We start from the raw sequence: 14,587 nt of genomic DNA on the forward strand, positions 1-14,587 counted from the left end.
GCTGCCCTCCGCAGAAGACAAGGGCACTGGGCTCTCTCTGACTTCCATTCACTATAACTCACTCTGCTTGGGGGGATATTAAGGCAGATCACTTGATGTGCCCGTTGTAAGGCACAGTTATCCAGTGCAAGAGTAGCTGATGTGAAGGGTGTATACATCACAGCAGGTTGGTGCCACCTTAATTGGGGAGGACGGGCATGTGTCAATGGTTGGAGCGGAATAGGTGGAATGGTATCAAATACATGGTTTCCATGTGTTTCATGCCATTACATTAGCTCCATTCCAGACGTTATTATGAGCCGTCCTCCCCTCACCAGCCTCCACTGGTATACATGCCTATACAGCCCCACAGTGGAGGTGTCATAATAGTCATAAAACCTAGCAATCAAACAGAGAAATGGCTCCAATCGTTTTTCCACCATTCCTTTTTCCCATAGGGGATTTTAGAAACACTTAAAATAAGAGCTGTGTTTCGTGTAGACTTACCCTGGCATGACGTTTTGATAACCATGTAAATCTCTTTCGGACAAGGTGGCTTTATCAATATTTTTGGCTCTATTTACTCTGAGATTCGTAAATGCTAATCAAAGTAAACATCATGCAAAACTATAAAACCCTGCACGTCATCTCTAGCTGACACCTTTGCTAACAGGTATTGTGTCAATTTAAAACTTGCACAAAACAGTTCACAGAATTGTCCATTTAAAGAAATGTTGCCAATTTATTCATTACTACATTTAGATAACATTAGATAGTTAATCCAGAGATTCTTACCTTTGCCTCGATTCGGCTGTCTCATCCAGATCATCATGAGATTTATAGTTGTTTATGATAGCCACATTAGCAGAAAATTTGCATTTCATTTTTAGGGGAGGTAAATACAGGAGAATATACTGATAAAAGTCACCTGTCCTAGAGAGATTTACACAGTTATCAAAATGTCACGCCAGGGTAAGCCTTCACAAAACACAGCCCTTATTGGAAGTGTTTCTAAAATCCCCTAAGGTAAAAATGAAGGGTGGAAAAATGATTGGAACCATTTCCCTGTTTGACCACTAGGTTTTATGGGTATTATGACTCATACTGTTGTACTCTATTATCATCACAATCCTATAATTTTCTCCAAGTCTGTCACTCAAATTCAGGGATACTTGTCATTCTTTATCTTCTGCCCCCCCTTCTCTCTCTCTCTCTCTAACCCCATTCTGATGTGTTTATGAGCAACCTCAGGGGTCAATTATGTCAGCAGCATACTCCTACAGTTAAAATTACCCATGCTCAGCCTCAGAGAGAGAGAGAGAGAGAGACATGATTTAGAAAGCGTAGTGTTGTTGGCTGAAACATTCCTGGCCTTGAACGCGCTCCGTCCGTCATTTCAGCCGAGCAAGAACACCCACCACTCTGTACATCTGGGTCTTTGACAACTCGCCACATTGTCAAGTCCCACCCGCAGGCTGTTTCATCACAACTCACAGCAAGTGTCTGGGACGGTCCAAGAGTGAGGAGATGCTGTGCATATCCAGATGTCAGTGTGTTTGGAGATCTACAGGTGAACATACAGTTCCAGGAGTTTAATAGAAAGGGAATGCAAGGCTTTGACCTTGATAAATAATCCATGTGTTATGTGGTAGCCTAACAGAAACTGTGTGTGTGTGTGGGGGGGGGGGGGGGGGGGGGGGATTATTTTGCTTCTATGTGGTATGTTAAGTGCTTTAACTCTGCATGAAGCATTGAAAAAAGTGGAAAAGAGGACAGCAGAAACAGTCATTACCTGAAGGCAACAGTAGCTACCTGAACCAACTATCACATTATTCTATCCCAGTTAGTTCTCTCCTGTCCACGGAGGACCTAAAATATGCAATCTCTGACACAAATCAGCTACAAAATGTATTATAAACACTGTATGTGTGTGTGTGTGTTCACCAAGTAGTGACCACATAAATCAATGGGGAGGGAGGAAGAATAACACCTCCCAGTGTCAAAGCCAGGCCAGTAGGAGATCAGAGCTGATTGGACCTCAACAGAAAGACCATCCAACAGGCTTCAGCTCCAATCTACTGTTCCTAACCTGGCAGACAGAGAGAACTATCTCAGACCCCAGAGAGCTTATAAAAGTCAGAGATGGATGGCTTCTGGGGCTGGTGTGTGTGTGTGTGTGTGTGTGTGTGTGTGTGTGTGTGTGTGTGTGTGTGTGTGTGTGTGTGTGTGTGTGTGTGTGTGTGTGTGTGTGTGTGTGTGTGTGTGTGTGTGTGTGTGTGTGTGTGTGTGTGAGAAAGTGTTGACATGTTTTGTGTCTGGCGGGTGGGAAGGTTTGATTCCCTAGAGTTAAGGGGCAGAGTTGGGGGTTGGAAAGAGGACACTAGGGAACCCTGTTGGTGTAAGCTGTGAAAGTTAGGAGGAGGTCAGTGAATTTTGGTAGGTTTAAGTGTGGGTGTGTGCGTGCGTGCGTGCGTGCGTGCGTGCGTGCGTGCGTGCGTGCGTGCGTGCGTGCGTGCGTGCGTGTGTGTGTGTACATGCATTTGTGTGTTTTGGTATAGGGTGGTGCAAGGTGGGGAGGGAGGGTCAGACATGGCTGTGGTTGATATGAGAGGGACAGGGCTGGGGGACAAAGGGATGTGGGGAAGGGGTCTGTTGAATTGCGAGGAGAGTTTCTGTGCACATCTGCTTTGGCCTGCAGACATAGAGAAACATCTGTATTAACCTCAGTCCTAAGGGCAGCCCACTGACCACAGGCCTGCAAGGAGGGCCAGGGAGAGAAGGAGCAAGAAGGGGTTTGTGTGTGTGTGTGTGTGTGTGTGTGTGTGTGTGTGTGTGTGTGTGTGTGTGTGTGTGTGTGTGTGTGTGTGTGTGTGTGTGTGTGTGTGTGTGTGTGTGTGTGTGTGTGTGTGTGTGTGTGTGTGCGCATCATCACTTCAGCACCCCCACCTACTCACCAACTATTTCCTTACTGCCACATCTACCTAGCATATACCATGTATACTGTATATATTCCTTACAGCACCATGTTCCATATTCCTTACAGCACCATGTTCCATATTCCTTACAGCACCATGTTCCATATTCCTTACAGCACCATGTTCCATATTCCTTACAGCACCATGTTCCATATTCCTTACAGCACCATGTTCCATATTCCTTACAGCACCATGTTCCATATTCCTTACAGCACCATGTTCCATATTCCTTACAGCACAATGTTCCATATTCCTTACAGCACCATGTTCCATATTCCTTACAGCACCATGTTCCATATTCCTTACAGCACCATGTTCCATATTCCTTACAGCACCATGTTCCATATTCCTTACAGCACCATGTTCCATATTCCTTACAGCACAATCCTCCATATTCCCTACAGCACCATGTTCCATATTCCTTACAGCACCATGTTACATATTCCTTACAGCACCATGTTCCATATTCCTTACAGCACCATGTTCCATATTCCTTACAGCACCATGTTCCATATTCCTTACAGCACCATGTTCCATATTCCTTACAGCACCATGTTCCATATTCCTTACAGCACAATGTTCCATATTCCTTACAGCACCATGTTCCATATTCCTTACAGCACCATGTTCCATATTCCTTACAGCACCATGTTCCATATTCCTTACAGCACAATGTTCCATATTCCTTACAGCACCATGTTCCATATTCCTTACAGCACCATGTTCCATATTCCCTACAGCACAATGTTCCATATTCCTTACAGCACAATGTTCCATATTCCTTACAGCACAATGTTCCATATTCCTTACAGCACAATGTTCCATATTCCCTACAGCACAATGTTCCATATTCCTTACAGCACCATGTTCCATATTCCTTACAGCACCATGTTCCATATTCCTTACAGCACAATGTTCCATATTCCTTACAGCACCATGTTCCATATTCCTTACAGCACCATGTTCCATATTCCTTACAGCACCATGTTCCATATTCCTTACAGCACAATGTTCCATATTCCTTACAGCACAATGTTCCATATTCCTTACAGCACCATGTTCCATATTCCTTACAGCACCATGTTCCATATTCCTTACAGCACAATGTTCCATATTCCTTACAGCACCATGTTCCATATTCCTTACAGCACCATGTTCCATATTCCTTACAGCACCATGTTCCATATTCCTTACAGCACAATGTTCCATATTCCTTACAGCACCATGTTCCATATTCCTTACAGCACCATGTTCCATATTCATTACAGCACCATGTTCCATATTCCTTACAGCACCATGTTCCATATTCCTTACAGCACCATGTTCCATATTCCTTACAGCACAATGTTCCATATTCCTTACAGCACAATGTTCCATATTCCTTACAGCACCATGTTCCATATTCCTTACAGCACCATGTTCCATATTCCTTACAGCACCATGTTCCATATTCCTTACAGCACAATGTTCCATATTCCTTACAGCACCATGTTCCATATTCCTTACAGCACCATGTTCCATATTCCTTACAGCACCATGTTCCATATTCCTTACAGCACCATGTTCCATATTCCTTACAGCACCATGTTCCATATTCCTTACAGCACCATGTTCCATATTCCTTACAGCACCATGTTCCATATTCCTTACAGCACCATGTTCCATATTCCTTACAGCACCATGTTCCATATTCCTTACAGCACAATGTTACATACATCAACACCAGTAAGTTAATGCTATGATTTAGATGTATGACTCCAACCTGACTGTAACTCCAACATAACTGTGGCGTGACAGCGAACGTTACCAAGCATGCAGGCATATATGTATGTGTGTGTGTGTGTGTGTGTGTGTGTATGTGTGTGTGTGTGTGTGTGTGTGTGTGTGTGTGTGTGTGTGTGTGTGTGTGTGTGTGTGTGTGTGTGTGTGTGTGTGTGTGTGTGTGTGTGTGTGTGTGTGTGTGTGTGTGTGTACAACAGTGGAGTGACACAAAGCTGTTTCAATGTAAAACCCTCTAATAAATCCAAACTTCCAAACATGCCAATTCAAGCCTCTTTTTTGACCTGCCCGCTAACACACACCATTAAACCTAAACGGGCTGCCAACTCTGTGCCACCTCCCAGGGGGGGGTGAGGGGGGTGGCAGGGGGCAGGGGGCAGCTGGTGCCCTGTGGCGTCAACATGGTAACAGATGGAATCCTTCTCTCATCAAGACACACATCCACACACAGGACAAATATGAGTCTAACTGAATCAAACAAATCCTTTTCTCTCAATAAAATAATATGTTATAGCCCTTCCTTTTATCTAAATGTTTCAAACATGCTCTAGATTTCTTATGTTATGGGCTAGGAAAGGATGTATTTCAAATGCATCTATAAACAGTACAAAATGTATACTTATACTGCAAGTAAATATTGAATGCTTTATGTACATATTGGCCCCAGGTCTATTGTTGCTAGGCCGACGTTAGAGCCAGCAGAGAGCAAGGAGACAAAAGAACTCACATCATTATTTTTGAATTTAGTAAAATGTTTCACACATCTGGTGCGAATCAATAGCAGCAGAGCATTTGGACAATTAAAACGCACTGCAGCTGTACACCTTTTTTAAATAATCTGAACTTTGCTGGCTCTGGGGACCTATCAGCATGGCTCTGGGGACCTATCAGCATGGCTCTGGGGACCTATCAGCATGGCTCTGGGGACCTATCAGCATGGCTCTGGGGATCTATCAGCATGGCTCTGGGGACCTATCAGCATGGCTCTGGGGACCTATCAGCATGGCTCTGGGGACCTATCAGCATGGCTCTGGGGACCTATCAGCATGGCTCTGGGGATCTATCAGCATGGCTCTGGGGATCTATCAGCATGGCTCTGGGGACCTATCAGCATGGCTCTGGGAATCTATCAGCATGGCTCTGGGGATCTATCAGCATGGCTCTGGGGATCTATCAGCATGGCTCTGGGGACCTATCAGCATGGCTCTGGGGACCTATCAGCATGGCTCTGGGGATCTATCAGCATGGCTCTGGGGATCTATCAGCATGGCTCTGGGGACCTATCAGCATGGCTCTGGGGACCTATCAGCATGGCTCTGGGGACCTATCAGCATGGCTCTGGGGACCTATCAGCATGGCTCTGGGGACCTATCAGCATGGCTCTGGGGACCTATCAGCATGGCTCTGGGGACCTATCAGCATGGCTCTGGGGACCTATCAGCATGGCTCTGGGGACCTATCAGCATGGCTCTGGGGACCTATCAGCATGGCTCTGGGGATCTATCAGCATGGCTCTGGGGATCTATCAGCATGGCTCTGGGGATCTATCAGCATGGCTCTGGGGACCTATCAGCATGGCTCTGGGGACCTATCAGCATGGCTCTGGGGATCTATCAGCATGGCTCTGGGGATCTATCAGCATGGCTCTGGGGACCTATCAGCATGGCTCTGGGGACCTATCAGCATGGCTCTGGGGACCTATCAGCATGGCTCTGGGGACCTATCAGCATGGCTCTGGGGACCTATCAGCATGGCTCTGGGGACCTATCAGCATGGCTCTGGGGACCTATCAGCATGGCTCTGGGGACCTATCAGCATGGCTCTGGGGACCTATCAGCATGGCTCTGGGGACCTATCAGCATGGCTCTGGGGATCTATCAGCATGGCTCTGGGGATCTATCAGCATGGCTCTGGGGACCTATCAGCATGGCTCTTGGGACCTATCAGCATGGCTCTGGGGATCTATCAGCATGGCTCTGGGGATCTATCAGCATGGCTCTGGGGACCTATCAGCATGGCTCTGGGGACCTATCAGCATGGCTCTGGGGACCTATCAGCATGGCTCTGGGGATCTATCAGCATGGCTCTGGGGATTTATCAGCATGGCTCTGGGGACCTATCAGCATGGCTCTGGGGACCTATCAGCATGGCTCTGGGGACCTATCAGCATGGCTCTGGGGACCTATCAGCATGGCTCTGGGGACCTATCAGCATGGCTCTGGGGACCTATCAGCATGGCTCTGGGGACCTATCAGCATGGCTCTGGGAACCTATCAGCATGGCTCTGGGGACCTATCCGCATGGCTCTGGGGACCTATCAGCATGGCTCTGGGGACCTATCAGCATGGCTCTGGGGATCTATCAGCATGGCTCTGGGGACATATCAGCATGGCTCTGGGGACCTATCAGCATGGCTCTGGGGACCTATCAGCATGGCTCTGGGGACCTATCAGCATGGCTCTGGGGATCTATCAGCATGGCTCTGGGGATCTATCAGCATGGCTCTGGGGATCTATCAGCATGGCTCTGGGGACCTATCAGCATGGCTCTGGGAACCTATCAGCATGGCTCTGGGAACCTATCAGCATGGCTCTGGGAACCTATCAGCATGGCTCTGGGGACCTATCAGCATGGCTCTGGGGACCTATCAGCATGGCTCTGGGGACCTATCAGCATGGCTCTGGGGACCTATCAGCATGGCTCTGGGGACCTATCAGCATGGCTCTGGGGACCTATCAGCATGGCTCTGGGGACCTATCAGCATGGCTCTGGGGACCTATCAGCATGGCTCTGGGGACCTATCAGCATGGCTCTGGGGACCTATCAGCATGGCTCTGGGGACCTATCAGCATGGCTCTGGTTACTGGAATGCCAGATAGCAAACAAGCGCTGTTTAATTTTTCTTTATACACACACATGGATACACGCGTGTTTGTAAGCACATACAAACACACACGCATACTCAACGCAGGCAGGTATGCACGCAGACAGACACACACGCACACACACTTTCTCACCGCCTCAGGCTAGGGTAATCCATGCATGATTGCATGACTCCAGCAGGGAATAGCAGGAAGCCATGACTAAACACACCTGATAACACATTACTGTAAGACATTAAAACCCAGAGCTGTAAAACAGACCATAAAATACCCCACGCCAATGATGCCACTATTCACTGACCTGTGAGATGCACATACTAGACATGGAAATCACCCTGCTGCCCTGTGGTGTGTGAGACCGAGTGGGCATCCGTGTGTGGAAAACGGGTTTGTGTGTGTGTGTGTGTGTGTGTGTGTGTGTGTGTGTGTGTGTGTGTGTGTGTGTGTGTGTGTGTGTGTGTGTGTGTGTGTGTGTGTGTGTGTGTGTGTGTGTGTGTGTGTGTGTGTGTGTGTGTGTGTGTGTGTCTGTAAGTGCTTGACTTCCCTTTGCCATGCCAGCTCAGCTCAGCCCAGCCAAGCAGCCCAGAGCTCTGGAAGCTGTGGTTTGTTGATGGGGAAATTACTTAATTCACTGTGGCTGAGGGCTAATGCACTGGGGACTGCTGGGACCATATCAAATAATTACCCAAAGGGAGGTGTGTGTGTGTGTGTGTGTGTGTGTGTGTGTGTGTGTGTGTGTGTGTGTGTGTGTGTGTGTGTGTGTGTGTGTGTGTGTGTGTGTGTGTGTGTGTGTCTTTCTCTTCCTGCTGAGAGGACTACACATTGGGACAACAAGAAAGACAGAGAAAGACAGAGAAAGAGAAAGACAGAGAAAGACAGAGAAAGACAGAGAAAGACAGAGAAAGACAGAGAATGAGAGAGAAAGAGAAAGACAGAGAATGAGAGAGAAAGACAGAGAATGAGAGAGAAAGACAGAGAAAGAGAGAGAAAGACAGAGAAAGACAGAGAAAGAGAAAGACAGAGAATGAGAGAGAAAGACAGAAAAAGAGAAAGACAGAGAAAGACAGAGAAAGAGAAAGACAGAGAACATTGCCACATACAGTATAACTCCTATAGACTGTCTCGTCAGTATAACTCCTATAGACTGTCTCGTCAGTATAACTCCTATAGACTGTCTCGTCAGTATAACTCCTATAGACTGTCTCGTCAGTATAACTCCTATATGCTGTGTAATAGGTTCATATCCCAAGCTAATGCTACAGAAAAAAACATACAATTTCACACAGTGAGAGTGTTAGTTAGTGAGTTAGCATGTCAGAGTTGGACGTTGAGCAGCACACACCCTGGGCCAAGGTGACCCATGTTGCGTGTAGATGTGTACATTCTGCATGTACACTGTAAGCCATTTACACAGCGGGCCTTTAAACTGAGGTGACTCAGACGGAGGAGAGGAGAGGAGAGAGGGGAGAGGAGTACATCTCTGGCTCTGGGGACTTTCCCAAAGCAACACACCCACCCTGGGCCTGCCCTGGAAACCAACAGCCTCAGAGCAGCTCAGATACACACTGACAACAGATCAGCTATCAGCAGGCCGGAGAACAGCTCAGATACACACTGACAACAGATCAGCTATCAGCAGGCTGGAGAACGGCTCAGATTCACACTGACAACAGATCAGCCATCAGCAGGCCTGAGAACAGCTCAGATACACACTGACAACAGATCAGCTATCAGCAGGCTGGAGAACGGCTCAGATTCACACTGACAACAGATCAGCCATCAGCAGGCCTGAGAACAGCTCAGATTCACACTGACAACAGATCAGCTATCAGCAGGCTTGAGAAGAGCTCAGATACACACTGACAACAGATCAGCTATCAGCAGGCCGGAGAACGGCTCAGATTCACACTGACAACAGATCAGCCATCAGCAGGCCTGAGAACAGCTCAGATTCACACTGACAAAACATCAACTATCAGCAGGCCTGAGAACAGCTCAGATACACACTGACAAAACATCAGCTATAGGCAGGCCTGAGAACAGCTCAGATATACTGTATACTAACAGATAATCTATCAGTTGCATATTATATCATGCTTTATCATGTAAGGTCATACAGCCATTCAATGACTTAATAACAAATCAGCTGCCCTGTGCACAATTCAATAAACAACCCTCAGCAGCACTTAGCTGCTGAACATCAGTTCCATGCCTTATAATCACTTTTTTGAATGGTCCTTTTCAAATGATCTGCAGGTGCTCAAACAATCAGATTGTGCCAGCTGCAATGCTGTATTTAAACAGGGAGTAGGCCTTGTCTTGAGTAGCCAGAAGGACACACACAGAGCAATGTCATGAGTCTAAATATCTAGTTATTTCCCTATGCTTGCTAACATACTCTCCCTACGAGACGTCTGTCAAGAATCAGGGTCATGTGGAACCACCAAACCTCTTCAATACCTCCCCTTTTTCTCTTTCCCTTTTCTTTGCTCTTCTTCCCTCTCCCTCACTGTCACTTTGAGGGGACTATCATTGAAATCAGATAAACTCCTGTTGTCATAATATTTAAAAGCTAAAATGCCACCCAGATACTTTTAGAAAAAGCTTCCCAACCACCTCCAAGGCAGTTGGAAGTTAGTCTAACAGAGGCCCCTTGGACATGACGGCATTTATGGAGCCTGACTTCTGAGGGTTCTAATTGTAGTGATTCAATGAAAAAGCATGTTGCTCTCTCATTTCCCCCTGCATAGGTCTTGAGTTAAGGAAAAACCACAATGAATAGGAAATAAGAAGCCATCAGTGTCTATGATTACAACTCTCTGTTCTCTTTCTCTCTCTCTCTCTCTCTCTCTCTCTCTCTCTCTCTCTCTCTCTCTCTCTCTCTCTCTCTCTCTCTCTCTCTCTCTCTCTCTCTCTCTCTCTCTCTCTCTCTCTCTCTCTCTCTCTCTCTCTCTCTCTCTCTCTCTCTCTCTCTCACGTTCTCATATAAAGGCGTATGAATCAGCATTTCGATCTGGGGCTTGGATCAAGCCTGGCTCATATCTGATGGCATCACATGAGACTCAGGAAGAAGAGCACTGACAAAGAGGCCCATTCACAGACGAGACCCATGATGACATCAAAAAGACACACATCCACTTTATCCAAATGAGTGACACAGACCATTTGATATATGGTAAGAGGAACCCAATATGGCACCAGGGGAATCTAACCTTCCCTGCAGAGAGGAGAAAAGGGTTCTGTGCTGCTCAGTAACCATATTACCAGGCCTCAACCAATAACAGTCACTGTGAGCTGAGTGGAAGTGACTCTGGACAAAAACACCAACATTAATTGTATTAGGGCTTTGTTCACAAGCCGCAAGTCACAGAACAAGCATAGAAATATCTCGGCGAGAAAGGGTCTTGATTACACAAGATGGGTTCAGTTATAATATTATTTATTTTGTTTGCCCCAAATCAAAATATGCTCTCTTGTTGATGTGAAACATCTTTGTTATGATTGAATGTCAGGTTTATGGATCACAGACTAAGAAAATAAGGCCCATAGTAATATCAGAGTGGTCATTTCTCCTATGTCAGGAACTGTTTCTGCTCTTCTCTCTGCCTCTCACAGGCTCTCTACTTGCCCCGTTGAAGTCTTCGGTTGCCTTCAAAATGGCACCCCATTCCCTACATAGTGTACTACATGTGACCAGGGCCCTAGAGCCCTATGTGGGCCTTGGTCAAATGCACTATGCACTATATAGGGATTTGGAATATTGTGCCTTTTCAGATGCAGCCTCAGTCTGGGAGTGTTAGGAAAAGAGAGAGTCCCTTGACTTTGCAAGGTTCTGCAGTCACATCCATCAGTGTCAAAATGCAGCAGGTCCCTCTTTAATGATATAGTGCAGCAGAGGAAGCACTGTCACCTCCCACTTCGTTGCCAAAACACTCCAACAATCATCCCTTCATCTCTCCAGGATTCATCACAAACTCCAGCTCCATCGAGCAATGATATTTCTTCTTGTTTTATTTGTTAATATTTGCCTTTTAATTTTACTATAACCGCACAAGTGGTACACTGAATGTGTACTCTAGCCAGATCCCATGCTGCAGTGTGGTTTCCCTCTTCAAATTAATCACAAATACTCATCTTGACCCTCATTCATAAATGCAGTTGCTGTGATTGCATAATTTGTTGGCCAAATTGAATTATGATGGTGTGTTTATCTTTCCATAAATCCTCTGGCGTTGCCTGCTAATATTGTGATGATGGGCAGGCAGTAAAGCCTGGCTGGCTGTTGCTGCTGACAGTAATGGTAATCAGTAATGGAGCAGAATCTCAGGGGGATTTCACTAAGACTCACTGATAAGGAACGCGATTATGAAACACGGGCAAAAAAAACACAGCCAACAACTGAGAGAAAACGTATATTCTAAGAGGGAAAGAGCATAGGCTATCTGACACATGGCCCTTTTTCACGTGTTGAGATACAACAGATCACGCCCAACACTGGAGATAGAATACAAACTGTTGGGGATGTTATTTTGTCGGGAATGGAAAGCCTAAAGAGACCTAAGGAGACCAAGATGCACCTTGAACCTATTCTGTTGTTAACACTTGCTCATACTCCAGATAACAACAGTGGACTGAGTGACTGCAGGTTACATCATCTGTAGGGTTGAGCACCTGAACATTAGCTCAGTGGACAGCTGTTTGACAGAGACAGAGAGAGACAAGACACTGGAATGTGACATTCTGGGATTCCTCAACTGGACCATTAATAACTCAATTGCAACTTGTATCTACACTGAATGGCTTTTCTTGTGCAGTGTGTGTGCTGTAGCCCTATAAAGTGCTTCTACAGGACAAAGACCCAACATCCCCATGTGCAGATTAAAAAGCATGGTTGGTTCAATAGAAAATATAGAAAATACATCTAACTTTCATTCTCCTGCTATGTGAAAATCCCAGTTGTCTTTTAATAAGGCCTATAATCATGAGGGCGATAAGTCTTAAGGACCCAGTGTAACTTACTTTAAAGTCATTAGATATTGTCTAAACATGGAACAGGGAACCTAAACAATGTCACTTGGTATGTAAATCAATATTACTAACGTTAACAGTTAAATCATTTGCAAATCGCCATAACTCCAGTTTCACTCATGTTATTACATATTGGTGTATATGTAATAAGATATGAGCAAATTGTTACATACACATTTAAGGCATGGCGCTTATCTGTTTTAAAGATCTCTTGAAATTAGATATCCGCGGTGCAAAACCTCAGACGGTTAAGATGGAAAATCGAATACTGCATGGGCACATCATAATACGCACAAATGGCAAGGGGTGACATACCTAAATTGACAAAGCTCATAACCATGTCTGCGTCGTTTAGCAAGTTGTTGTCCTGTAGAGTTGCTATCGGCGGCCCCTGGGTGGTGAAGACGGGTTTGTATGGATAGGAGTACGCGTCCTCTTCCCCCTCCGTGGACATGGCATTGTACAGGTCCATCATGAACATTGGGGCCGCGTTGTGCTTCCCGTGGAGATGCGGTCGCGGCCGGTGTGGGAGCCCGAGTATCGAGAGGATTTCTCGCTGCATCTCCCTGCGCTCCTGGCTTTTCAGCCGCCGGTGGATGAAACTCGAGTGAACCTCATTGTCCAGGGAAAAGTTAGAAAATACTGTGTCCGCCAGGACGCAGTAGCTCCATACGAGGAACAAAGCAGGGGTACGTCTATCCAAAAATGAAACCATTTTGATGCCGTGCGTAATTGCGCTGAGTGCTCTAACCTAATACTTAAAATAAGGATATTGAACTTCGCAACATGTTTGTTCAGTACCCGAATCATTGACGGCCCCTCATGTTGAGGGAAGAGTTCCCGATTGGAACATCAATTTCACTTCAACGTGCACTCTTATTGGATTGCCTTAAAATCCACTGATCTGTACAATTTTGAATTTCGATTATTTTGCCTTTACATCCAGCTACTCCGACCTATTTCACTAGCCTGTCACTGTCTCCCTGGGTCACGCGTAAACTGCAAGGTTGACAAGACGTGTTGCAGCGAGTGCGATGAGCCGAGCTCAGCGATCAGACTTTGAGGAGGTGCTTTGTGCGCTGGGAGGAGCAGAGAGAGAGAGCGCTACAATTGCTGTAGCCCAGTATAGCACTGTGTGTGTGCGTGTGTGTGCGCGCGTGTGTGCGTGTGTGTGTGTGTCCGTGCTTGCATGATTACCCTCCCAAAAGAAGCACAATGTGACAAAAGGCCAACATACCATAGCTATATCTATATTGCTTTGAAAAAGACCTGTCATCAGTATCATGTTCTCTTGCATGTGTTCCATGGAAATGGTTAATACACAGTTTACCTGTGACAGGCGCCTGAACTCTTTTCTCTGTTTTATGGAGGAGGAATTATTTGCTCCTAAGGAAACTGTGTGGGCATTGTTGGCAAATGTGTTCTCTGTGTTGCCTAATACAGAAGGAGAGATCGTAACATACCATACAATGTGTTCATATTGCAGGTGCACTACTCCACTAGAAAAAGAACAACGATGACTAGATTATTACAACTTTACCATCACAACATTCAGTCAGACGTTAACATCAAAACATTTAGTCAGCCAACTTTATCATCACAACATTCAGTCAGGCAACTTTACTATCAAAACATTTAGTCAGACAACTTTACCATCAAAACATCCAGTCAAATCAAATCAAATTGTATTTGTCACATACACATGGTTAGCAGATGTTAATGCGAGTGTAGCGAAATGCTTGTGCTTCTAGTTCCGACAATGCAGTAATATACAATGAGTAATCTAACCTAACAATTTCACAACAACTACCTTATACACACAAGTGTAAAGGAATGAATAAGAATATGTACATAAAAAATATATGAATGAGTGATGGTATAGAACGGCATAGGCAAGATGCAGTGGATGGTATAGAGTACAGTATATACATATGAGATGAGTAA

At 45.7% G+C, this 14,587-nt stretch overlaps 1 protein-coding gene across 1 annotated transcript in view; it reads right to left on the reverse strand.

The window, feature by feature from the left end:
- Positions 1-13,358, reverse strand: part of LOC120060762 (bone morphogenetic protein 7-like) — a 59,647-nt gene extending 46,289 nt beyond the window's left edge. The window contains exon 1 of the mRNA XM_039010179.1: positions 12,959-13,358. Within this exon, the coding sequence (XP_038866107.1) occupies positions 12,959-13,358 (400 nt within the window). The remainder of the gene's footprint in view (positions 1-12,958) is intronic.
- Positions 13,359-14,587: the final 1,229 nt, after the last annotated feature.

This window comes from Salvelinus namaycush, chromosome 16 (genome assembly GCF_016432855.1).
Source record: "Salvelinus namaycush isolate Seneca chromosome 16, SaNama_1.0, whole genome shotgun sequence".
NCBI lineage: Eukaryota > Metazoa > Chordata > Actinopteri > Salmoniformes > Salmonidae > Salvelinus > Salvelinus namaycush.